The following is a 26,076-nucleotide window of genomic DNA, read 5'->3' on the forward strand; positions in this document are numbered from 1 at the left end:
GTCCAGTAAACAGAAGAGATAAAGAATTGCGTATTTTATAAATGTACTTGGTTCCCATAGAAACAGGGATTTAAATATATACCTGTTCTGAAAGAAATGGGCTTAACAGAGGTGAAATAAAGTAGACATGCACTGGGAGTGTCAGCTGAAGAATGTTGCGAGGATTAAATTCTTAAAGCTGTTCCTGATGTGTTCTGGGCAAACAAGGAAGAACAAGCCCAATTTTGCTGAAGATATGTCATTTATTAGATTCTTTATGTGGCTTTAGGTGCTTTTCATTTGAAGCGGGCAAGCATGGTGAATTATTATCCACCTGTTTTCTGCTGCCTGTGCTTAATGCTGTTTTACAGACAAATAGAAGAGTGGCTGCCGTTTCATCTAGAGCTCAAGTTCTGCACCAGGTTACAGGAAAAAAATTGTTTGCATTTTTACGGTGTCTGAACTGCTAACATGTTTATCATGAAAAAGTAGGAAGTTATTTTGAATCATCTCGGGTAACTGCTGCATAATGTCATAGGTGGATCCTTCATAAATTGTATCTTGCTGGTCAGAATCTATTATGAATAAGGAGCCACCAGGTAAAGCAAGGACTATTTGTATGTAGTATCCGTTCCAAGTATAAATATGAATAAACATTACAATAGACAGAAACAAAACACTAAGCACACTTCCCACAATTACACACAAATAATTACAATTTCTTTCTAGAGAAAAGTATGTAGCAGTCAGGACAATCTTACCTTTATGCCCTCTTGGGACTTAAGTCTTGACCTTGAGTACATAGAAAGGAGCAACTCCCCCAGCTCCACTTAGGTGTTTTATATACTTTGCCTGTTACACACCGTTCTGGCAGCCTAGATAACTTGGCTGACTACATGCCAGCTACTGAATGATGATCTTGATCTAAAGGCTCATGTGTTACTGGCTAACAGACTCGATTTACAGCTACATGCATTAGGGCTGAACTGCACTGCATCAGTACTGTAAGGAAACTGCTGTGCGGATTTCTCCCTTCCTTTCCTAGGCACGTGGCTCAGGACGGCCGTGGGATGGCAGCTAAGGTCTCCCGTGGGACGGCATCGCCCGGCACCTGCCGGGTTGAATGCTTCCCCTGACACAGATCCACTGGCAAGTCGCTCTGCGTTTCTGTGGTACTTGGGTCTTTGAACTCACCTCTCAGACGTTCTGGAGGAGCACCGGGCATACTGCAGCTTTCCTTCAGCAAGATGGGGCCAACCTGCACAGAGAGAAAAGGGCTCCTGGGTTAGCAGGGCGATCTCCACCGGGAGCCGCTGCCGGCCCGCCCTGGCCGGGACTCGGGCGCGGCGCCCCTGCCCGCGGGGAGCGGGGCCCGTGGGCCGGGCCGGGGCGGGCTCGGTGCCGGGGGCGGGGCGGGTGCCGCCCGGCCCCACAGCCTCCATTTTGCAGTGTAGCTGTGGGAGGGAGGCCGGAGGCTCCGCAGGTTTACCCTCAGGTGAGACGGCTCGGGGGTGGGGGGGGAAGGAGTCGGCGGGCCGCGACTGGCGCGCCCCTCGCCTCAGGCCCCGGCCCGGCCCCGCCGGCTTCTCCTCACCCACCGCCTCGGGTGGGGGAGCGGCCGCCGGCCCCGCTGTGCCCCGCGGCAGGGGTGTGCTGGCGCCCGGCGCGACCCGAGCGGCAGCCCGGGGCAGGGCTCCCCGTCCGCCAGCTCGGGGCTGGGCAGGTGCCCGGCCGAGGGAGCCGCCGGCCCGCCCGCCCCGGAGCGCCGAGCCACACCGCCCCGGCCGGGAGCCTGCCCTCCCGGTGCGGAGCGGGGTGCGAGGTCCCGGCCGCCTCGGGAGAAGTAGGGAGATGAATACCTGCCGCCGCGCCGGAGGGCTCGCTGCGCCCGCCCGCGGCTGGCGGAGCGGGGTACGTGACCGCCCTTCCCGAAACAGGGAGGGGCGGGGCGGGGGACGGCGGCGGCTCCACCGCGGTCCTGTAAAGGCTCTGGGGGCGGGGGCGGTGCCGGCGGGGGCGTCGCGGCTCGGGGCCTGGGCGGGCCCGGGCGGTGCCTCCCGCGCCCCGGGGTTGGCGGGGCCGGGCGGCGGCGGCAGCGGCAGCAGCGGGGAGGCTTCTCTGCTGTCACCTGCCCAGCTGCGGCCCGGCACGGCGGGTTTAGCGCGGCCCCTGATGTTACGCCGTCAGAGCTGCATCTACCAGCCACCCCAGAAAAAGGAGCCTCCCCTCCCCGATTTCGGTTTTTGCTGGCAGAGGGAGCCGGCGGGTGTGCGGCGGCCCGCAGCCGCCCTCGGCCGGCGCCGCCGCTGACTCAGCCCTGGGCGGGCAGCGACAGCCCCTGGGCCGCGCCTTGGGCCCCGGCCGGGGAAAACGGGGTGCGGATTAAAATCTGCCGGGAGAATCTGTTGCTATTTTGGTTATAAAAGTAGTAACATCAGAGCCGGTGTTCTGCCTGAGGATGCTTGTGCTGGAGATAAGTGAGGCCATGTGCAACGGTGGCGGCAGTCCAGTGTTTACTGAGTACTTAATATTGTGCAAGTGACTTAAATTATCTCCTGGAAAACATATTTGCATACTGAAAGAGATTTCAGTAAATATTGCTTCTGGTCATAGTAAGTTTTGAAGTGACTCTTGTGTCAGAGGCAAGTCTGAAATCCTAATTTAGCATCATGTCCATCTAGTTATAAAACGCCTGAAGTATTTGAAGCACTGATCCTTACTTGACCCTTTTATTACTCTAAAGATTTTTTTTTTCTTCAAATAATAAAAAAATTTGGCTAGATCAAGCAAATTCAAACAAAACATTTTTTATTTTGTTTTTGTAATTCAGAAGAATGACCAATAGGAATCAAAAGTCTTGTTACGAGGGGGATGATTAAATGAAGTACCATAAGCTTTAGTACCTGGGCCAAAAGAACTTACATCACAAATTAAATCCTAGAAAAGGAACGAATACAACAAAAGTAAGGAAAGCATTAAACAATTTACAGGTGCACTGTAAGTCACAGGTTTACATGGGTGATTAATTTGCTAATCAAAAATATGACAGATGGCTTGTTTACTTGAAAATGAGATATTGGAAACTCATGCCTTAAAAAGCCTTTTGCCAGAATGTGTTTGCTGGTAAATCAGAGACAGAGGTGAAAACATAAATTAATTCAAAATTACGTATCCTACCAATAAGTCTAAAATTTGGTGTATGTTAATAGGGTTAAAAGATTGCTGGGTCCCATTTATTGTACAAATTAAACTCTTTACAGCTGTGGAAACAGCTGGGTTTCTGTCACCAGCTGATGATTTTGCATCATGAAAAACGTAGTAAGTTGTACAGTGGAAATGATGCAGTGCACCTCAGTGAGTTTTGCAGGCTTAACAATCCTGTCTTCTTAATGGTATAATTTTTGTTGAATTACATGAAGCTGAAAAGCTGAAGAAGTTTTTCTTTGTTTTTTAATACTCAGTTTCACTAACAACAGTATTTTCCTTTAAGAGTGAAACTGAAATCGGAAGGAAGTGTTGCTGGTCATCTTGTTCCTGAAAGGAGTTACAATTAGCGTTAAAGTCAGAAATAATAAAAGAAATGTGCTGCTGAAAGCCAGATTTGAAGTCCATTCAAGCAGCTGTCAATAATAAATACTGTACAGCTACTGGTGTAAGGTATTTCTTCTTAGGGAAATAGCCATTAGCAGTGTCTGTGGTTAAAGCATAGATTTACAAATACAGCTCATGTTGTTCTTTCACCTTTATTTATTTGCAAGTGATGATCCAAGTTTATCAGTGTGAGACTGGATAGCTGTGCTTCTCTGCAAGTTGGTTTTGGCTCTTATTTGAACTAACTTTTGAAAAGTTTTAGTGTTTTCTACATCAAGTCTTGGTTGTTTAATTCTCTGACCACCTATTGCCTTAATGGTCCAACACAGTAAGTGTTCTGCTTTCAAATCCATTTAGTTTGGCCAGTGAATACCTAGAAATGTGGATAATCATCTGCTGTATTGCATTCATTTTTACATTCCCCATGTCCTTTGATTTGTGCCCCTAAGGTGCATACTGTCTTAGAAGCATGCTGTGAGTAACTCCCACGCCCTGATCAGGGAATCCATCTGGTTTGCACGAACATGATTTTTTTTTCCTGCCTTTAAATGTTTCATAACCTGGCTAACGGCCTCAAAACTCCCTGCCCAACTGCTAGGCAACACGGGGGATGATCTTGTCCCGCTCTGTTCCTAATTCCCAAAGCCCCTCTGTTAAAAATGGGACTAAAATAAAGAGTTACTGGCAGGAAACAGAAATCATCTACAGAAATCAAGTAATGCTGGGGGATTGCACGTGTTTCTATCAGGTTATCCTTTTGCACGGGACTGATAGGGTACGGCTCTTCTCACAGGAGCCACCCCTGTGAGCGGAGGTGTGCAGGGCGATGGGGGACGGGCGCTTGGTGCAGTTCAGGACTGGGGTGCTGCTCCAGCCCGACCCTTCTGTTGCTGTTCTGGCAAAGGGCTCAGCCCCCTCCGGCTGGCACCTCGGAGTGTATCCTGTATTGCAGAGTTCTTTTTGGAGGTTCAAGCCTCTTACCATGCTTCGATGTCTGTCTGACCCTAAATAAGAGCAGTAGTTACTTACATAGTTGAAGATGCCTGCCTTCCGAATTCTGCTTGCTATGGCCATGTGTATGAAAAAAGGGAAAGGTTTTGTGGGTTTAATAGCTGGCAAGTACTCCTGAGCAATTCTAAATCTACTAAACATATTGTTTAAGTGGTTTAACAGGTAATTAGCAAGAAAATAACTACTACAAACTCATAAATAGTGCCTTGACAGTGAAAATACCATTTTTTTCCCAGAATGTCATACCCGGGTTATCCCCCTTCTGGTGGCTACCCTGCTTTCCCTGGTTATCCTGTAAGTATGGTTCTTGAATGTGTTGCATTGCTAATCTGTTTGTGTTCTGTGAATACCCCTTCTTCCTGTGTTCTCTTTGTGTGTAAATAGTAGCTGTCAGTTCATATACAGTATTCTCTAGAGATTATGGTCTTTGTTTCATATATATCTTTGAGGATGACTTTACAATTGTTGTCTTGTAAGAATTCCAAGAAGGAAGTTGTTTTTTTGTTTTTTTGTTTTTTTTTCATGTTGCCTATTGTTCCAGAAAGGTGTTTGATTGTTTGGTCTTGTTTTAGTTTATCTTTGTCTTGTGAGTGTGTGTTTGTTTTTTTGTTTTTTTTTTTTTGTTTGTTTTGTTTTGTTTTGTTGTGGGTTTTTTTTTGTGTGTGTTTTTTTTTTTTTTTAATATAGCTAACTATCTCAGCAAATAATTTTTTTAAAGTATCAGTAGTTTCTACAAAAATATGAGGGTCTTTACATAGAGGGTCAGAGGTAATCTCAGAACCAGTCTCTACCAAATATTCTGCATACCCATATCCCAGGATGTACAAAGATCCCGAACAAAATTAAGTGGCTGTTACTCTCAGGAAGAGCTTGGAATGCTTTTACTCAAGTAGCCCAGCTTTCATACAACACCAAGTAAATATTTTTCTGAGGATAAAGGACACTGTATCTTGACTTTAACCCCCTATCCTTCAGCCAGAGGACTTTGTTCCACCTTCAGCCCATGACTGAATGGACTAAGAATTCCAATGAAACTTAATGGAAGGCTGTAAGGTATCAGGTGTGGCTGGTACTGCTGTCTTTTGATATGTCTGTATCATTTTTCAAAGTTAGATGCAACTATGTGCTTTTTAGCATGGCACTGATCATACTGTAATTGTGGGAATTTTATATGGTCTGTGTTTCATGTAGTACAGAACTAGACTTAAGCATGGAGCTTGTCCTGGATCCCATTAAGATACTGAAAAGCTAGAAATACGTGCAATATATATAAATACATGCGTACAAATGCATGCAATAAAATCTCCAATTATTTTGCTTTACAATTTACTCTTACTCCCTCTGAAACACTGAAGTCAGTCAAACTAAAGACAAACATGTTAGAAACCAGACTTTCTTAACTCTAGGGTTTCTTTTTCCCCCTCAAGGTTCTGCCGAGCCCTCATGATTATAGCTGTAACTTAACTACATCTGAAAATATTTTTTTTTCTTGGATAGCATCTAAAATATAGGCAACTTCAGTGGATTAATTTAAAAGACCCTTTAGATTCCATATCCATGACTCTAGACTTCCTAGACTCATTGATGATGCCCAAAGTGATAACCAGTGCAAAAAAACAATGTGAAATTATTTTCTTCTACAATAGTGATAGTTATCTGAGCAGGGCTTTTGAGGATCCTAATTTTGGATTTGTGAATCTAAATTCCATTGAAAAGTTTTTGTTGAGTCTGGCAGAGAAACGTTAGACTGCCACTGGGGAAGAGAATATTATATAGCCTGGGCACAGTAATCTGGGGATAGAAATCTTGAGGCAACCAAACCTGAGGAGAATGTTTGAGCTAGACTTTACTCCTTTGAAGTTTGTTTCTGTTTTCTGGGCTCAAGAATGAGTGTGCACTGTATGCAGTGTGTGACCCACTAGCTAGTCAGTAAAGAGGATTCCCAGCAAGTGAGTAATAAGTCCATACATTATGCTTCGTTATGAAGCTGATTTTAAATACTTGGTTTTTAAGATCAAGTGTATGACTTTTAACTTACAGGGTTTTCCCTTAGAGATCCTGGTCATTCACATAAATAGTTCTAATGTACGTTAATGCTAATAGCAACCTTTGTGGTATGACTGGTAAGTCATACATGTAGCAAAACAAAGGCAAATAGATGTTTGACTTGTTCTTTTTATTTAAAACCTGTGATAGGTGTTCAGTCTGACTCAGTGGTCCAAATTTAGTCACTGAATGTCCATGCTTTATAACCTGCATACCAAAGGAAATGGAAGAAACCCCAACACCTCTTGTAAGTTCTCACTGGTTATGCAAGAGAGGTAGAGGTTTCAAAGATACTAAACTCTTAAAAGTCCCATAAAAACAGGAGGTGAGCTCCTAATGATTCACAGACAGCAAGCCTAGGTGAGCTCACCTCCTACTTATGAGGGACAGAAGTAGCAGCTTTCCAGTAAAGAACCAGGGGTCCTGCTGACTGACAAGTCAAACGTGGCTCAGCAGTGCATTGCCCCGGGGGGGAAGGCTAATGACATACCAGGCTGTAGCAAAAGTGAAGCCAGCAGGTCAAGGGAAATGATTATTCCTCTGTGCTCAGTGCTCGCAAGGCCACGTCTGGAATATTGGGTCTAGTTGTGGCCTCCCACTACAACAGAGACAGAGAGAAACAGGAGTGTCCAGGGAGGGCTGCTCTCCTGGAGAAGGCTAGTGGAGATCTGTTCAGTCTTCTGCTATGTAAGAAGGAGCGGTAGAGATATTGGAGCCAGACGCTTGTCTGAGGTACACAGTGAAAGGGCAGCCAACAACAACCACAGGCTGTAATGGTAATTTGATTTGATTTGAGGAAAACATTTTTCACCGTGAGAGTAATCAGACACTGGAACAAGGGCCCAGAGAGGCTGTGGATTTGCTGTTCCTTGGATGTACTGAAAGCTTGACAGGGCCCTGCGTGACCCCATCTAACCCCGAGGCTGGCCCTGCTCTGAAGGCGGATGGGATGAGAGGCTGTCCGGAGGTGCCTTCCTCCCTGCAGGACTCTGATGCCGTGTCAACACGGGAGACGCATCAGAAAACCCAACCAGGAGGCCCCCATCCAGGCTTCAGGAATTCTGCTGCTGCTGCTTCAACTGCTGAACCTAATTATATAATTCACATTATTATGCATGTGGACATTGTGGTAGCTTGAGAGTTTTCACTCTGATGTCCTGTTAGCGGGCGTACAGACATCCCGTTTCTGTGTTTCAGCCGACAGGACAGGAGTCTGTCTATCCGCCAGCCGGTCAGTACTCCTATCCCGCTGTTCCCGGAGGATACCCTCCGGCAGGAGGAGGGACCTATCCTGCAGCACCACCCACTGCCGGGTACCCAGGGGCAGCAGGGTATCCTGCCCCGGGGGGCTACCCTGCCCCCGGGGGCTACTCTGGAGCTCCCCAGGCTGGAGGAATGCCACCTTATCCTGGAGGTAAGATCCTTTGTTAGAGTACCCCTTGGGAGCGATTTCTGGTGGAACCATTCCCTGTGCTTGGTAGAAGTAGTAAAGAAAAGTAGCTTTGTTCAGTGATCAGTTCAGGCAGCCAGCCAGGTTGCTATCGAGCAGTTAATACCTGCATGCTGATGGCAGGGCCCTGATGGTTCTGGGCCGCTGCACAGACACAGCGAGATTAGTCTCTCGCAGAGCTCTGCTCAATAACCTGGCTCACGGTGTGTCAGAAGTCAAATACAAAATGTTAGGCGTGCTAAAGTCATCTTCTCCTAGCTCCTACAGGCCCTGGCTTTGGTGTGCCTCCCGCTGGCCCTGGCTTTGGTGGCTATCCACAGCCCCCTGCCCAAAGCTATGCTGGAGGTGGACCAGCACAAATTCCAGGTATGTCATACATAAGAAACTTGAAGCATCCAAGGTTAAACCAACACATCCCAGGATAGGTAGTAACAAATGAGGCCTTTACCTCTGTTACTTTTAGCTGTTGAGGTTTGTGTACTGTACGCCTCCTGCCACCTTTCTTTGACAAGACCACTGAAGGGCTGGTGAGAACCATCTCTAGAGGTGCTACATCCAAAAGGGATGGCTGCCATGATGTAGTGGTTTAGGTGTTTATCCTTCTTCAGACTGCAAGTATCTGATGACAACTGTGAAATCCAGAGTCCACATTCAATGAGTATCTAGCTGTTCTGTTAATTTCAAAGAAATGGCTGCATTTTTCAGATCTGTCTGTTCATGGTGATCCCTGGCCTAGTGGGGGAAGTGGAATGCACACAATTGCTTAAAAATGGTGCAGTGTTTTTAATGCTCTGAGTGGTCAGTTACCATCAAGATGATTTTTGTTCTGGAACGCATTAGCTGTGTTGGCAAGAAATTCAAAGCAGCAAAACCTTTTTTTTTACTGATTGTTTTGTTAACTCTACTAAGCAAGCTGCTGTTAAAATTGTAACAATTGTACATATGTATTATGGATAAAAATAAAATTCCAGTACAAAAAAACGTAGTTTAGCTTTTGTATTCATGGTGCATTTGATCACAATATGAGATTCCTTCAATTCTTTCTGCACCAGTGAATTCTTAATATTTATCTTTTATTTGCTAGATACTTTCATGTGTATAATATGACTCTAAAAGAGAGCACAGGACACACATTCTTCATTTGCATTAGCTATCTTGGCTTTTGTCAAAGATAGCAATATTTAATAAGGAGAGATCCTTCCAGTTCCCACAGCACCAGTAAATTTAGTATTTTTAGAATTGCCTTGCTAGTGTACGTACCAGCATGCGCCTGTGATTGCTTCTTCCCATCATTCCCAAGGGCAAGAAGTGCAGTTACTGATTATTACTTAGGAAACAGGTTTTGTGCAGTGGTAGGTCTGTAAATGGCTTTACTTTCAGATTAGATCGCATTTACATAATAAGAGGACAGCTAATTAATTCCTTTTATCTTGTTCTTTATTTTCAGTAGGATATCCGGGTGGACAAGCATCATCACCAATGCCTGGTCCGGTACGTGCTGTATCCTCTGTAATCAACCTCACGTGGCTTCTGTAGTTTTAATGTTTTTACAACTGGTTTTCAACAATTTACAGTGTGTTCTGCATCAAGAACTCCCAGCTACACTCAGAGTACAACCTGAACAAAATCATAACCCTGTATCTGTGTGTACTTGCTCATTGATTAGATCATCATCTATACAACTGGGTAAAAGCATCGCTTTGACATTGGTGGGCCAAAGCTGTTCAAAACAACTAAATGTTGCCCTGATGCTGTGTTAGAGAAAAAATGGGGAACTAACAGACACCTCCTTCTGAAGTACTGATTCCAAAGTTGTGATTTTAATTTGAATTCATATTGTGCAGGATAGCTAGTTACATGTGACGACTTTTTTCAGCCTGCAGCAGTGGTTCAGTGTACCCAGGGCACAATTCAAGCTGCTCCAAACTTTGATGCTGGAAGGGACGCAGAAATTCTACGCAAAGCTATGAAGGGGTTTGGTAAGTAAGCCATAGAAGCTTAGATTTTTGTTGAGCTAACTTCTTACCGTCATTTTGTCCTTTTCTTCAATTTTCATTTAACCATACATTTTTTTTCTCCCCAAGCTTTTCAAAAGTTACACTTTCAAAATGATTCAGGCAATTTAGTAGACAAAGTTACATAGAAAATGTGGCAGACTTAAATGGTAGTCATTTATTATGTAACTATGCCCAAATGCAAGACTACAAAATGTATAGTCTTGGAGAGATTATTATGGGTTCTTACATGAAATTGCCCTTTTGTTTCCAAGGAACTGATGAGCAGGCTATCATAAATGTCGTTGCTAACCGCTCCAATGATCAAAGGCAAAAAATCAAGGCAGCTTTCAAGACTATGTACGGCAAGGTATGTTCACTAGTTCTTTGAATCAGTAAACAAAAGCAAACTTTCAGTGGCAACTTTAACTGCCTGATAGCATTTTAGTCCTTGGGACTGGCTTGGGCATTTTTTAAATGCACTTCTTTTGGTTATATTCCTCGTGTATCGGGGGACATCTGGTATTTAACACGGTGGTGTCCTGATACCTGGCAGGAGCAGGCGTGGGGGAAGGTTGGGGGCTGGCTCCGTCCCTGATCAAACACGAAGCTTCTCTGCTTTTGTAGTACTTGATAGATAGAAAATTATCACACTTGAACTGTCCTTGTATTCGTGTCAAACTACCGAGTTTTTTACGCACACAAAGCAGCACTGAAATCTGTTTTTTTGTAAGAAACAAACAGAAACCGGTTGGAGATTTGTTAGTGAATAAAAGGCTAGGATAATTGAATTTCTTCCCTCTGTCATTTTTGCAACTTAAAAGTGAAATTTTATAGTTGTGGCATTTTTCAGGACCTGACTAGGTCTTAATTAGTGAGGAGATAATGGAGAAGAGTTGAGCTGTCAAACTTTCAGACAGAGGGAAGTTCTTTATAAGAAATAAACCAAAGCTTTAAAGGAAAAACAGCACAAAGGTATAAATCAGTCACAAAAGTAAGTTCTAGTTTGATCTTTTTTCAGTATATAATCTACATGGCTAACACTCTCTAAAGCCCTTTTTGTGTTTATAATTGAACAGGATTTAATTAAAGATCTGAAATCTGAGTTAAGTGGAAATGTGGAAGAATTGATTCTAGCATTGTTCATGCCTAGCACCTACTACGATGCTTGGAGTTTACGTCATGCAATGAAGGTACAGTTTTCCTGTGAACACAATAGTTCAAAAACATCTTAAAATGCTCACCTAAGAAAAGAGAATACCCGATCCCTGCATTGTTGAAAAATCCTGTAGTGGCAAACACATTTCAGGACCATGGGGCTTAAAACACTTTTCTGCTGAGCACCCCCGTTCCAGCCCATTTCTGCAGGATTAGCCAATTCAGAGCAGCTGTCCATCCAGCAGAGGATGAAATGCTGCAGGACAGAACTTTCCCACTTGGTCATAATTTCTGCTAGAAGCTAGAAAGGGCCAGGTCCTGTTAAAACTGTAATCACTCTTTAAATTGAAGGTACATACCTCTCCTTACCAGGAACAAACCATTGTTACTGAAAGGTATTTTTGGATTATCCCAGGTTTTTTCCAAAAGGACAACAATGATAACGTATTTTCTTAAGGACAGATGATGCATGTATCTGTTCAATTATTAAGACTGCATTAGAGATTAGGTGAGTGAGTTGACTTAAACTTTTAACTTGGTACATCCAGTTTACCAGAATTTCTTGCTTGTTTGAGCTCAGCAGCTAGCAGGTGGCGGATACTGGAAACAAGGAACTTAACCTGTTCATGAATGCAGACCTTCTAAAGAATGTGGAGGTTAAATGGAGATCGGGCTTTAGGGGAGGAGTAGCCACTCTTGACCATCTAAAAAAATTTATAATATTAGCTAGAAGCCTCACATAGATCCACTCCTATCTAATTGTTGCCTGAATAGAGATGACTGTGCCAGTAAGATCTCATTGTACACAGACCTCACAGTTGATTTTTGTTCTGGGGAGAAGGAAGCAGCCACATTTGGAAGAGGGAACACACTTGTGCAGTGACCAAAACAGAATTTATGTGCGTATCTTTGGCTTTAGTGATTATCAGAAGGCTCCACCTTCTTCCACTATGTTTCTAGATTAAGGCTGCCAAAAGAATTTCCTTCCTAAACCATTTCCCAGTTAATTTTGGTTGATGTCACTGTCAGGGATGTATAGTTTGGGGGTATTTAACTAGTGCAGAATTGAATGTTGGCGGAATCTTCATTCCAAGCGTACAGAAGACTTCATGCTTTCATACTGCAAGGATACTGTTCTTATAATGTGGATTGTATTAAGTGTTGAAATAACAGATGACTGCTTAATTTCACAGTTGAAAATTGAATAGGTAGTCCTTTGTAGTTGTGCTCTCTTTTCCTCTGCCTACAGGGAGCAGGCACTCAGGAGAGAGTGCTGATTGAGATCCTTTGCACAAGGACAAACCAGGAAATACGAGAAATAGTGAACTGCTATAAATCAGAATTTGGAAGGGACATTGAACAAGACATCAGAGCAGACACTTCAGGACACTTTGAACGATTACTTGTATCTATGTGCCAAGTGAGCTTTAATTTTTTTTTCTGTTTTTTTTTTTTTTTTTGGTAAGATAACGGTGTACAGTCTGACTGATGCACGTAGTCATAATGGCTCCATAAATAAATTGCCTGTGTATGCTTAGCAAGAGATAGATTTTTAAGAAATTAGCCCTGGGCCATTAATTTTTTCCCTAATGACAAGGTATGACACTTCAGTCCTTCCTCAAGGAAGAGACACTTCCTATCTACAAATCTATGATGAATTGTGTAACCCAAGTTAGCACCCTATATTCACCTCAGAGAATTTATGTGTAAATACTTTATTGTGCGTATGTGATCTAGTGGTACTATAAAGCAGTGCTCCACACTGCTGTTAAAGCGAGACGCTTTTTATTTTTTGCATACGTTAACAAAATAATTTGGGTGAATCTGAGAGGATAAACTTTATGGTATGTGGAGTACCTGTGAGAATCCCTACGAACAAGCTAAGAGGTACCATAGGGCAAAACTTACCTCCCAAGTTACACCACTGCCTTCCTTCCCTTGACAACACAGACTTAGGGAGGTGCTACTATTGAACTCAAGCAAACACTGGAGTTTGCTTTATCCCGTATCATTTACGAAGGCTCTTTTTGTGTTGAAGAATAGTAACTTGCAATTACTCATGTTGGGAAGAAATACGTAGTAATGCAACTTTCCACATATCTCTGATCAATCTGCCTATTTGCTGTTAGAATTTCTATGACTCTTCTCTATCTCATTTGCCTCTACCTTTGTGAGAGCTCAGCTATGCACTATTATTGGGATTGAAAGGCCAAAATCCACAAGAAAGCAAGCCTTGAGAAGCTCATGCTGCTAATGTTTATTTTGATAAATCCAGAGTTTACAGTAACTGACAACCACATCATTTAAATATTATATTAACCACTACAGATACAACAGTATTTAGGAGCATGTATTCAGCCTACTCAGCCAGTATATTTAGCAACATCCATTCATGCACTGGGCAACCAAAAAAAAACCCAAAGCACATAAAATGTCATATAAGCCCTACTGACATATTACAACCATAGTAAGTGCTTTCTGGAGACATTTTTACTTGAAGTTAGCAAATTCTAAATAAAATAGAAGACCTGAGAAATTTCAGGTGTGCATATTCAGTAAGGTAATTCATTAGTTCATTTGGGAAGATTCTTTGCAACTTGAAGCCTAGAAACAAATCAAGAGAAAGCTTACGTTATTAAGTAAAATAGAGAATTAAGCACAGTACCTAATTAGAACTATGAGATGGTATGTATGGGTGAAACTAGCTGAGTCAGTGTATCTACAGTGTAAAGCCTGCCCTACAGATCGGGTTCTGGGCCATTTCTGTATTTGTTGCCTGTAAGAAATATTAAACCAAAGAGTAGTTTTAAAGTGATGTGATGTATTTCAGACTGGTATTACTCTTTCTGCTTCAGGCTTTGAACATACATGCTTGGGGTTGCAAGCAGTTAAAGCATAGCCTTCTCTGTGTAATTTCATTTTACATCTCTTGTCTTTGCTTTTAGGGTAATCGGGATGAGAATCAAACTGTGGATTATCAAAAAGCTCAAGAAGATGCTCAGCGTCTGTACCAGGCAGGTGAAGGAAAACTTGGGACTGATGAATCTTGCTTTAATATGGTTCTGGCAAGCAGAAGTTTTCCCCAACTGAAAGCAACAGTTGAGGCGTACTCAAGGGTAGGAATTCTTCACTGATTTCACTTCAGTGTATTTTAAGTTAAGGTTCCAGCTGTTACTGCTTTTCATTATCTGCATATTAATCTCATTTATTTGCAGATTGCTAATCGTGATTTATTAAGCAGCATTGACCGAGAATTTTCTGGAAATGTGGAACGTGGTTTGAAGACTATTTGTAAGTGACATGTTCTTCCCTCCCCTTATCCCTTAGGAATTAAGCATTCTAAATGTAATTTAAGAATCCGATTCAACAATGGCCATATGGCCAATGAACATACAATCTGAGACTCTGATAGCAAAAAACTACCTTAAATTATTCAGATTATTCACTTTACACTTAATTGGAGAAAATAACCATCCAGCATGAGGAAGTCAGTTTGAAACAAGACAAGGCTACCTAGGAACTACCTGTCACTTCTCTGGGAAGGCAGGCAGCTCCACAGAAACAAGGGTCACTGGTTAGTGCTGGTAGCTGTATTTTTCAGAGTTCTGCAAAATTATGGGAGTACCAGGGTAACAGAGCCGTGACTTGGGTTGTGTGACACCTCAGCAGAGGCAGCTGAGCCACCCCCGCACATGATCTCAACACCAATAGGAACCTACTTTAGGCACAGTTCCCTTTCCACCTCCTCTTCCCCACCACCACCTACCCACAAAAAGCTCAGCATTTGCTAAGGAAGACTTCAGCAAAATAGATGACCTGTTTTGAATTCACTTTTTCCTTCTGACTTGTTAGAAAGCAGTTCAAATTTAGCACAATTTGCTGATAGTGAGAATCAGTCTGATTTACTAATAATAGGAAATCTGCAGGCACTAGTCCTACCAATGCTTACCAAAACGACAGCATTTCTGTAGCCAAAATGGATAAGCAAAAACTTCCCAGGCTATTTTCTGCTAAAGGGTTTTATGGGAAAAATTCAGCTCTGAGAATCATGTAAAAGAATAAAGGCTCGTCTCTGTAAGTGAACAATCTAACTGAAACATGATCCATTCTATAGCTACTACAGTGAGAACTCTTTACAGATGTACTTCTGTTAGTGAGATTCTAGCAATGGAACATGAGTAAAATACCTTCTATCCCAGAACCAGTTATCTAAGGAGAAGAACTATTATCTGTTTGAGAATTAAAGTTTCAGCCAGCTTTGAAGAACGCTTCCAGAGAAGTTAAATGCTAACAGCCATAAGTTTCTGTGTGAAGGAGTAACTCATTTGGTTGGCCTGAAAATAAGCTTAGCTCTGTAAAACAGTTCCTGTAATTCACAGTACCTGTATCTTCACAAATACCTCCCTCTAGCTGTCTACAGCAAAAATCCTGAATTGATCCTGCCAGGTATCGCTATACAGCATACAACACTGGAACTAATCTTAAAAATATACTTTATTGCAGTGCAATGTGCTTTAAATCGCCCAGCCTTTTTTGCAGAAAGACTTTATTATTCTATGAAAGGAGCTGGCACAGATGATTCTACCCTCATCAGAATTATAGTCACTCGCAGTGAGGTAAGAAACTTTCTCTTCTGTCAATGTCAGGTGTAGCAGAAAGCTATCTACCCCAACCAGCTTTTCACTTAGTCCTTTTGTAGCTGTAGAAATCATGTATTGCAATGAAGCTTCTATGGGGTTAAGATTTAGAGTAGCACGTTCATTTGTTTTAAAGCCAGCTTTTATATAGGAATTTAATTATCTCTGCCTAGACAGCAATACTGCTTGTCTTCCTTAACTGTGGTTGCCTGTCCCCGTAGCAGATGAGCACGAGGACAGCACAGTCCTAACAGAGCAAGGGATGACCGCTAGACTCTCCTTAGAGGGACCAGCTGGCTTGTCACACGTGCAGAGGTCGTCAGTCACACATGTCACCCTTGGCATGTGTTCTCTAGTCCATGAGGGAGGAGATGCAGGGTGACTGTCTAGGAGTTAAACACAGTGTATGCTTCTAAGTTTTGTGCCTTTTTTTTTTTTTTTTTTTTCCTTTGCATAGATTGACCTTGTGCAAATTAAACAGATGTTCACACAAATGTATCAGAAGACTTTGGCTACAATGATAGCAAGTGATACAAGTGGTGATTACCGGCGTTTGCTGCTGGCAATTGTTGGTCAATAGAAGAGGATTCTGTTTTGTCTTTTTTAAAACAAACCGAAGGACATGTAACATGCTTTATGCAGACACTGACTATCCTTGTATGTAAAAGAATAATTTTAAACTTTGTATAATCAAATATGCCATCTTGATGATTCATTAAGCTTGTTGCACTTAACTGCCTTAATTTACAGCACATAATATTCTTTATTGTATAATAAAAGATGTATCTTGTCTATTAGCCCTAAGCCTTAATCCTTTTGACCCACACAAACCCACCTCCCCTCTGCCAGACTCCAGCATGATTAAAGTTTGTCTCTGTGAATCTCCAGCACGCAGCAGCTTTCCTGAAATACAAAATCGCTGAGCTAACTGTGGATGACAAAAAAAGCCTGAGGCTGTGATGTAAAGCATTTTACACCCTCCCTCTTTAATGTCTTTATATTGTAATGTTGAAAAACATGCAAGTGCTCAGTTTAAGTCACATTACACTGACAGTTTAAGGACCTTAGCAGAATCTGATTACACCCCCTTTAATTTCTTAAATTATTTACCATTAGTGGTTAGTTACCATTATGCTTAAGGCAGCAAGGCAAAGGAGAAATCATCTCAGATCTAATTTTGAAATATCTCCTTGTAAAAGAGTGAGTTATACAGCAAATGACTGAGCAACGAAAAAAGCCAGTATCTAAATGCTAACACTACAGAACATGTGTAAATACAAACTCAAAGTGATTGTGACTTGGACAATATAAATGACTATGTGGATGTTTTTAAAGACTTTAAAAAGAACAGCTTGATTAGCACATTTGTTTTTTTAGAAAGCCACTGAGAATCTGTCTCCAGCCATAAATGTAACAGAGGCTGCAAGTCCAGCAGCTAGCAATGCGTTTCCTAACAGTTCTAAGCAATGCTTTAACAAATAACGATTGTATTAGAGGACACCCTCACACAAACAGCATAAACCCTATTTCTATTATCACTCAAACAAAAAGAGCTAGGGCTGGTAGAGTTCATTGTAATATGACAAACCTTTCACTCTTACACAGCACGTACATAAAGGTTTTTGCAAAACGGTACTAGATACCAAATTTACCATACCAAAGTATTTCACTTGCATCAATGTTCTGAAACCTAAATATGACTTTAGACTATGAACTTTTTCTGATATCAAACTTTAAAAATACAGTTTGGTTTAAAATTCCTGGGTCACATTAAAATTAATTATTTAAAATATGAACAATAGATGGAAGTTGTTTTGGGGAGAGTAGCAGACATTCCACTCTGCGTTACTTTGGTCATCCTTGGTGCCAGTATCCACTGATATATAGAGATACATATATGTGTATATATATATATCTGTCAATGGCTTTCCAAGCTTGACCAAGATTCTCATAAGCTTTGGTTCTTATTTCTTTGTTCTTGAGTAAACTTCCTTACAGGTGAAGAAGCTTAGCATTTAATAATGCGTAGTAGTGTATCTAGATCCTTTTATGTGACTAGAAATCCCTACCACTTCACCTGTCATTCAAAGCAGAATATTGATTAAGTTTGGCTCATACATACTACTACTACAAGAAAATGACTAGATGAACAGGGTTCTATGTCCTAATGACACTCACTTGTTTTGTGGCAAAAAGTTATTTTCATTACATGCTAGTAACAAAGAACTGTAAGATTGATAATGAAATTGTACCAAAAATAGGCAAGGAAGGAAGAAACAGATACTGTCTGTCTTGCCTCTGAAAAAGCCTTCTTTTTCTATGTAACATAATGGTGGTTCAAGAGGAAACGTTAATAAAAAGAAAGCTGTTATGGGTGTTCAGACTCAAACCAGAAGAGACCTACCTCTTCCTAAGAGAAAAACAGCGCCAAGCCCAACCATTTGTCTTTCTGCTTGAGATGCCAATCTTCACAATTCAATAGATATGACTATAGCAACTTTTCCATTTCACAACTGGAATTTAACAAGCTTTGAAATGAAAGCTGTTGTTTAACACTGTACTTTTGGGTGGCAAAGTGTGTTTGTCATTAAACTAAAGGTAGGTAGGCTCTGCGAACGAGGCTGGTCTTCCCTGTCTGGCTCACTAGGTGGCAGCAATTTTCTCGACAGCAGAAGTCCCTGCTTTAAAATAAGGCCCCTCCAAACCTTTCTCGGGCATGGTCTGTACTTTGGCTTCTCCATTTCACTAAAATTCATTTACATTTCTCAGAACAGTCAGAACCCCCAGCCCCCCTCTGATTACTCCCCCTCGCTGCCGGTGCCCTAAAGATAAGAGCACCACAGAGGATGGTTTAATCCATCCGTTCAGGGAAGAAGTGGCCTCTTCCCTGGGACCCACACGGTGCCTGTGGAGCCTGGGACAGCACTGACTTCTCCAACTCAAACCCGGAATCAGCCAGGCCTCTCACAGTTTTTGCTACCTGTGTCCTTTGGCTGACAGAGCTGTTTCCAAGGCACCTCCCCATCCTACCCAAGAACAGACACATAAGGCTTTTTTTTTCCTCCTTAAAATGCTGAAAGCATAAAACAAGAGATGCAAACTACTTACAGTTTTCTGGGAGGGAGGATATCATTTCTTCTCCTCAACAATACAAGAATTAAAGATGGCTCCAGACTTCCACCTTCCAGAAACACAGTAGCAAAACATAAGTATTTACTTTCCAAACAAAGAAAACGCATATACATAATCCTGTTACCTGACTACTTGCTTAAAGGGTGACAGGAGACACACAGCACAAGAAAGCAGGTCAACCGCCCAAGGAATTTTCCTTTACAGCAGATCTGCCTTTGTATCTGGCAAAAACTACTACAATGGATACTGCAAGGGAATCTGCAAGGAAGCATCTTTGCAGCTGGGCACTTACTGCCGTGCAAGTATCAGAACCCATTCTCTACAATTACAATGAGGTCTTTCCAGATAAAGGCCAACTAGGTATTTTCTCCAACAACTCTAGCTAGTCAGAATACTCATCACAACCAAGATCTGAGTATCAAGTCATGAAAAATACTGTCCTGTGAGGTTTGGAAATTTCCAACTAGCACTTACAAGGAGGAAGGTACCATCATAATGTTCATCTTGTAAAATTTCAGTTGTACTTAGTAACATGTTTGTTCTGCTCTAATGAGACATATGCAGACTGTACATCTTGCAAGTGCAGGAGTGCTTCATAAAGAAATAAAAAAACTTACCATTTTTTAATTTGATCTTCTGCACTCAAACTTTGAGAAGAGTTTCCAATTAGAACGCATCTGCAATAAAGTAAAATCAAACATTAAATCTCCATTAGCAACAGTGTGTCACTATTACATTTCTTCTTAATTCTCATCCTGTTCTTGTCCTTACTTTAAAAAGAGTATTACCAAAGACTAAATCTGTATTGACTGTCAAAACAGGGCCCCCCATCTGCTCAAAAGGCAGCCCCAGCACACTTCACTAGTCTTTACAGTTCAGTTTAAACCAACACACAAAATGCAGCTATAATTAACAGCCTTTTGAGAATCAACTAACCCTGCTCTTACAAGTTTGTACAAACCAACAATGGATGTCCAGTTTAGCAGACAGAAAATACCTAGGTATTTTATTTATGAGAGAGAACTCAAAAGCAAATAAAAGAAGCAGGAATAACAGTTAAATGAAATAGCATTTACATTCAGCTAGTTCTCTGCAAGCCAAATCTGACCTTTTAGGCTATTTTTTCAATAGCTTGAATTTTGAAAACTATTTCTAAACAATTTTCAAGGTCATATTAGACCTACGTATGCCAAATAAAACCAATACACAATGATAGGAGCCGCAGCCCATGCACAAAATTTATTGTGTGCTACTGTTTATAAAATACTGGAATAGTTCAGAACATGCATAAAATTTCCAACTTAGGGGTATGTACAGATTGTACTTTATGGCAAACAAAAAAAAAAGTGGAGATGAACTCTAGTGACATAAGTTTCAAGTTGTGTTCCAGGGGATGAGAAGGACACGTAGCAAATGTCAAAATATATAACAAAGTACAGTGGCAATCAGTACAGTCCATTATTTGTGAACAAATTAGCACAGGGCTTCAATTTTTATTTTAACCGAGCAGTCCTGTAGATACCAAAATACATGCAGTCTCAAGTTTACACTTTCACTAATGCCTTAGCAGTTGAACAGAGCAATTGTTTACGCGCTGCTTTGCCTAAACAAAAAGTATGTCCGATACAGTTTCAGTTTCCTTTACAGATTTAAAAATTATAAAAAGCTTGCAGCTATTCAGCCCAGTGATTATTAGCTATTTATGCAACCGTAATACTCACAATAAACTAAAAGTACCCATAACATCTAGGTAACCTATAGATGTACATCATAGGTCTATATATTAAATATTTGCAAAATGAAAACATGCATACACAAAATACAATGCCAAGCTTTACAGACTTGATATGAATCAAAATTTACTTAAACAATGTACAAAGTTCAATTAAAAGTACCTTAAAATTAACACTTCCATATTTTTCTTACTTTTAAAATTAGTATATATAATATTTTTTTTTTTAAAATTCAAGGTGGGGAAGATTCTTGAAAAAGCTGGGCAAAAAAGTTTCTAAATTAAATATTTTTTTTTAAATCTGTGTTCAAGTAATAAACATTCCTACATAGAAATCTTCTGATAAGCTGTAACTAAAAAATACAGTGAATACAATATAGAATTAGCAACATCTAAGGAGTAAACCTGAGGTCAGCATTTTACAGAATGACCAACTGAGATTATTTTTTTTTTTTGGCATTTTTTTCTGTCTATTTAAAATACAGTTTTTGCAGCCTCAGAGATTTTAAGACCATTCTAATCTATCATTTTAAAGACATTTCATGAAACCGATGTCCATTAATAAATAGTTAGCTCTTAGGGTTGTATTTGAAAGTCTGATTTAAAAAAAAAACAAACAAACAAACTACCTCTACTGAAAGAAAAATCCCATTTGTAAACTTAAAAGTGTTGACAACAATAAGCATAAGATGCTAGTCTAGATGTGCTTTAGTGATAACAGCCCGGTTCTCTCCCCAGATCTCTTCCGAAGCTTCAGCAGCCAGTGAAGGACTTTGTGTAAGCAGGCGAGGCACGCTCCCAGGAGGCCGGGTCACCGTGACTCAGGAGGGGCTGTTGTCTCAAAAGCAGGATGGTCTTTCTTCAGCGGGATCAAGTCCGATGGGTTTCCACCTCATATTAAGTAGTCACTTCACGCGATCCCCCTGGCTATTGCATCTGTTGTCACATCAAAAAGCAGTAATCTAGGAATTCTCAGGCAAGACATGAGTGAGTAAACCAGAAGCTGACGTGGTCACTGTGCATTGTTGTTGCCAGTTCCATTGTTTCCATTGGCATTTGTTGTGTTTATAGTATTAATACCATCTTGCTGAAGAGCATCTTTTCTTGGTGGCATTCTCTCATTGATCCTATCCAAACCTTTTGCTTCTTCAAAACTGCAGATTTTATGTTGCGGAGAGAATCCTCGTATTGCTTAATAAAATGCAAATTTGATATGTCAGTAATGGAAAAATAAGTTGGAAGCATATACTTTTTCTAACAAATGATGTTTAAAAACAGGTAAAGAAATCAGCCAAAGAAACTTATGGCTCTGCAACTGTATTAGTAAAAGCTTCTCTAACCTGCTTTCCTGAAATGCTCAACGGCCACCATCATTTCAGTTTGTAACAAAAAGAACAAAGTATGGCAAATATTCTGTAAGTAGGAATCAAGGGGTTTAAGCCCACTTGATTGCTTCTGCACGTCCCTGGCGTGGCCAGCTATCAACATCAACTGCTTTTGCTGCCCAGTGCATCAGGTTTATCTTATTAACATCCCTATTCTCTTCAGTGGAATGTCAGTAAGATCTAAGCAGCACAGCGAGTGCAGTGGAGGCAAAGCAGCAAAGGGTTACAAGAGTAGATCTACATCCTGCATACGCGTCGATGGCGTGATCCTGCAGTTTTCATGCAGGCAAAACTGCGGGATGTGGTTCACATTCTGCACTAATCATGTGGATGATGGAAATGGACACAGCCACAATCACTGAGTTAGCACTGTGGTTAAACAATGGTATCATTTAAATACAAATGTATTTAAAGTACAGAAAATAGGTATTATTTTACTACTGATTATTTTAATGAATGAGGTCTGTCGCTGAATTTACACCTGAAAATGGCTGACCATATAATAAAACTGAAGTATTTGGGATGAAATAATTCTTTGCAGATTTAAGTACAGTTTTCCACTCACAACAACGGGACCTCTTGCACGTGTGTGTGAGAACAGAATAAGGCACTTGTTTATATTTTTGGAGATCTGACTTCCTTAATTAAAAAACAAAAGAATACAGTCATTAAAATGGTGCTTTGCGACCAAGTCTGAAAAACCTCAAATGTAGCTCTCTCAACTGCTATGCTGTTTGTCATTCACTTCACTGAATATTGAGCAAGAGGAAATTAAGGTCTCTCTGAAAAGACAACAATCTGAAGTTGAATACTCTGAACACAAAATAATTTGATAGCATTTTGCTCAATACCACTAAGAAAGGACATATTTACAACTTATTTATTAGCACAGAAGCACGGATAATCCATGGAATTTAGTATGCCTCATACTGGCAGGCTGGTGTGTACACTGGAAATAAATTTGGTCAACAAATTATGGTAAAAATCTACAGAAAAAAAAACATTACATTTATATGTCTTGCACTACCAGATGTGTTATGGAAATTTTGAAAAAAATATGTTCAAAGCAATTAAAATAGATTTTATAAGAAAAGGCATGCATGAACAACCCTCCTTCCACATATAATCCCCCCGCAATAAAACAAAACCTTGCAGTTGAATGCAGAAAAAAAAAAAACAAACACTAAACACTACCATTTTTAAGGACTTCAGGACAACATCACGTATCACAACATGCTATTATATAAAACCCTACTGCATGTTTTGTAAAACCAAACAAAAAAATACCAAAAACCCCCCAATAATTTTCCTAAAATATTAAAGATAATCATCATCCTAAAGCCAGAAATGAATGTTACATGTAAAAGGGATGAATCAATGCAGTTGATTCATCTCTGCTTGTGCAAGTTGAAAGTAAAACACACCCACACAGAGTACTTTTGAATTCCCTCCCAGACACCACAGATCTCTGCCAAAGGCAAAGACTCTGATCATACCTTTTTCAGCCTCAATTGCCTCTACAGTGGCTGTACAGAAGTGAGCAGATGCATGCAAAATGAATGAGAAAGATGAAGAGTGTAATATCGCATAGCAGAAAAGGCAATGATCAATTTAATATAGTATGCTACGCCAGATTAGATTACAATTAGTTAAAATGATAATTAAGGTTTATGGGGGTTGTTTTTAAGTTTAAGTGAAACTCCTCCTAAATTTTAACTAATAAAATTTATAAACTGAAAGTACATCAAAGCAATACTAATTAACTGATGTTATTAACTGCACAATTCTATAAGTTTTTTGGTTGGTTGGCTGTTTTTTTGTTTTTGTTTTAAGACAGCAACAGAAAATTTTAACTGGTGTTAAAATTGTAGTATGGTTTAAAAAACAAACCTAACAAAAAAAAATCTATTTGAGACTACTATTTCTAAATATTAAAATGCATTGGTGAGCTTCACTAAATTACCAGGAAGGACGCTTTAAAAATAACACTAGCAGTGTTCTAATAATAAGAAATTATTTTTCTCTTTATGTTTAGCTCCCTGAAGTTTACCTAGTATTCAGTTTCTCACTGTATTTTAAGCTAAATAGGTATCTCGGAGAACTGAACTGTGAAATTTAAACCATAAAAGACAAATCTAGCAAGTCATATTTAAAAAGTCTCATAAATTGTTTAGTTGAATCAACAACAAAATCTATAGCAGGAAGAGCTCTGGATCTAACATAGTCTTGGTGGGTGGATTAATGTAAATATGAAAAAAATATAGCTTACTAGTTGTTTTTCAGACTAAATAACCATGACATCTGCTGTAATTTCTTAGGTGTAAGATCTTTCCCAATTAGAAGTCAAAGCTTTAATATAAGGTTCTTAGGATATCAAAATCAAAATAACTTTCTATTAGGGCAGACTTGCTAAAGAAACCATTTTATAACTGCAACCTAAACTGTAGCCATGTTTCAGTAAGGGAAACAACTTTTTACTTCCCCTACTGTGTGCCATGCCTCTAATACCATAATTTCAGAAATATGAACAAAAAATAACATATGTAGTGGTAAACCTACTTGTGTAGTGCTTGATACATTTTGCTAACACAAATCGTAACAGCATATTCAAGCAAATGTTAGGGAAACTAATTATGTAAGAAAATATGGCATTAGATCAGAACAGAATTCTTTAAAGTGAATTACGTTTACTACTTCTCATTTTGTCTCCAACAAACAGCAGACACAACATTTCAATTGCCTACACTATGCCCACACTATGTTGTTATGTATCAATTGCCTACATAATGCCTTAACCTCACTGTTTTCTACTGAGATATTCTAAAAAAAAAATTTTAAAATTAGATACTTTCATTATGTGCTACTAAAATAATGTGTAATACTTAAGGGAAATGCAGTATTTTAACTTCTGCATACTGCACCTTCCATGGTACAAAAAAAAAAAAAATTCCTGCATTTAAATCTACAGAGACATGGGCATTCCCACAATTATATCGAAAAGCCACTTGAATGGATTGTTATTTATGATTACGTTAAGGGAAAGAAACTTTCTCAAATTGTAAAATTGAATTAGTTTAAGAATTATTTTAGAAAGTCACCAAATACATACTTTCATACGATAATCAATTTGCCACACAAATACAATACTATGTAAAAAAACCACCTCTTTTCACCATTTCCTGTTACCTGTGAAGTCTTTGTTTTCAATCTTTTCCTGAAAAGATCACGAATACTGATTTATCTCTGTAAATTATGTAGCTTGGTCATAAATACAAATTTCAAAATTTACTCCTAGTTCATTCTACTTGTACTACTATTCCAAAAAGATCTTGGAATATACATTATAGTTAAGAAAAAAATAATTTTCAACTTGACATAAAAGAACAAACTGACTGGAAAATACAACCACTTAAAAAACCCACACTGTAAAGACCCAATTTGGAAAATAATTTTGTTGGATTCTCTTTTGCAGGTACATCTAAATTAAAACTAAAAAAATACTGTATCACACTAGCCTAACAGATAATCCTGAAGTCTTTCCTCAGAAAATTCTCAACTTGAGAGCAAATTTTAAGCAACAGGGTTCAATAACATTTCCATCCTCAATTCCAGCTCTCCCCCCGCTTTACTTAGGGGACAAATCTGATACAAAATCCTTGCCAACTTTCAACATAGAACTAAAAAAACTATCTTGCTACGCCTCTGACTAATAGCAAGGGCGGCAATGAAAGATAAGTAGTATTTAGCTAGTTTGACTGATTTCCATGAAAGTACTTACAATTTTTAATTTAGGCTTGTGTTTAGTATGTTGCTGAATAAGGCTTTAGGTGTTTGGGTTTTGTTTTAACAAATTTTGTTGGATTCAGTTCACACAGTAAGTCACTAGGAAATGCTGCTTTAATATGGTACTTAATATGGTCTTCAATATTTCAGCTACTATGATGCAAGCAACATAAATAAT

At 40.1% G+C, this 26,076-nt stretch overlaps 2 protein-coding genes across 14 annotated transcripts in view; one reads left to right on the plus strand and one right to left on the minus strand.

The window, feature by feature from the left end:
- The first annotated feature begins 1,388 nt into the window (after positions 1–1,388).
- ANXA7 (annexin A7) lies at positions 1,389–16,753 on the plus strand. 6 transcript variants are annotated; one of them, XM_042803775.1, is made up of 13 exons: positions 1,389–1,474; positions 4,818–4,875; positions 7,825–8,041; positions 8,336–8,443; positions 9,525–9,568; positions 9,954–10,056; positions 10,347–10,441; positions 11,151–11,264; positions 12,479–12,649; positions 14,175–14,345; positions 14,445–14,520; positions 15,733–15,845; positions 16,324–16,753. In XM_042803775.1, exons 2-13 carry the CDS (start codon positions 4,819–4,821, stop codon positions 16,444–16,446), a joined length of 1,392 nt encoding a protein of 463 aa, XP_042659709.1. In that variant the 5' UTR covers positions 1,389–1,474; position 4,818; the 3' UTR covers positions 16,447–16,753. The 6 variants fall into 6 exon arrangements, with proteins under 6 accessions (XP_042659709.1, XP_042659759.1, XP_042659822.1 ...); XM_042803825.1 differs by having other exon boundaries at positions 9,528–9,568; XM_042803888.1 differs by having other exon boundaries at positions 8,345–8,443.
- PPP3CB (protein phosphatase 3 catalytic subunit beta) overlaps positions 13,463–26,076 on the minus strand; it is a 52,089-nt gene continuing 39,475 nt past the window's right edge. For 3 of the 8 annotated variants that reach the window (XM_032982139.2, XM_032982141.2, XM_032982140.2), the window contains 2 exons: positions 23,612–23,641; positions 20,212–21,921 (listed from right to left, as the gene is read on the minus strand). In XM_032982139.2, the coding sequence (XP_032838030.2) occupies positions 21,743–21,921; positions 23,612–23,641 (209 nt within the window). In that variant the 3' untranslated portion in view covers positions 20,212–21,742. Of the gene's footprint in view, positions 13,834–18,974; positions 19,048–19,615; positions 19,676–20,211; positions 21,922–23,611; positions 23,642–25,301; positions 25,330–26,076 lie in introns of those variants that run through there. The other 5 variants (XM_042803403.1, XM_032982143.2, XM_032982142.2 and 2 more) reach the window with 3 other exon arrangements.

The sequence above is a fragment of the Tyto alba genome, unplaced genomic scaffold, assembly GCF_018691265.1.
Source record: "Tyto alba isolate M040663 unplaced genomic scaffold, T.alba_DEE_v4.0 Super-Scaffold_1, whole genome shotgun sequence".
NCBI lineage: Eukaryota > Metazoa > Chordata > Aves > Strigiformes > Tytonidae > Tyto > Tyto alba.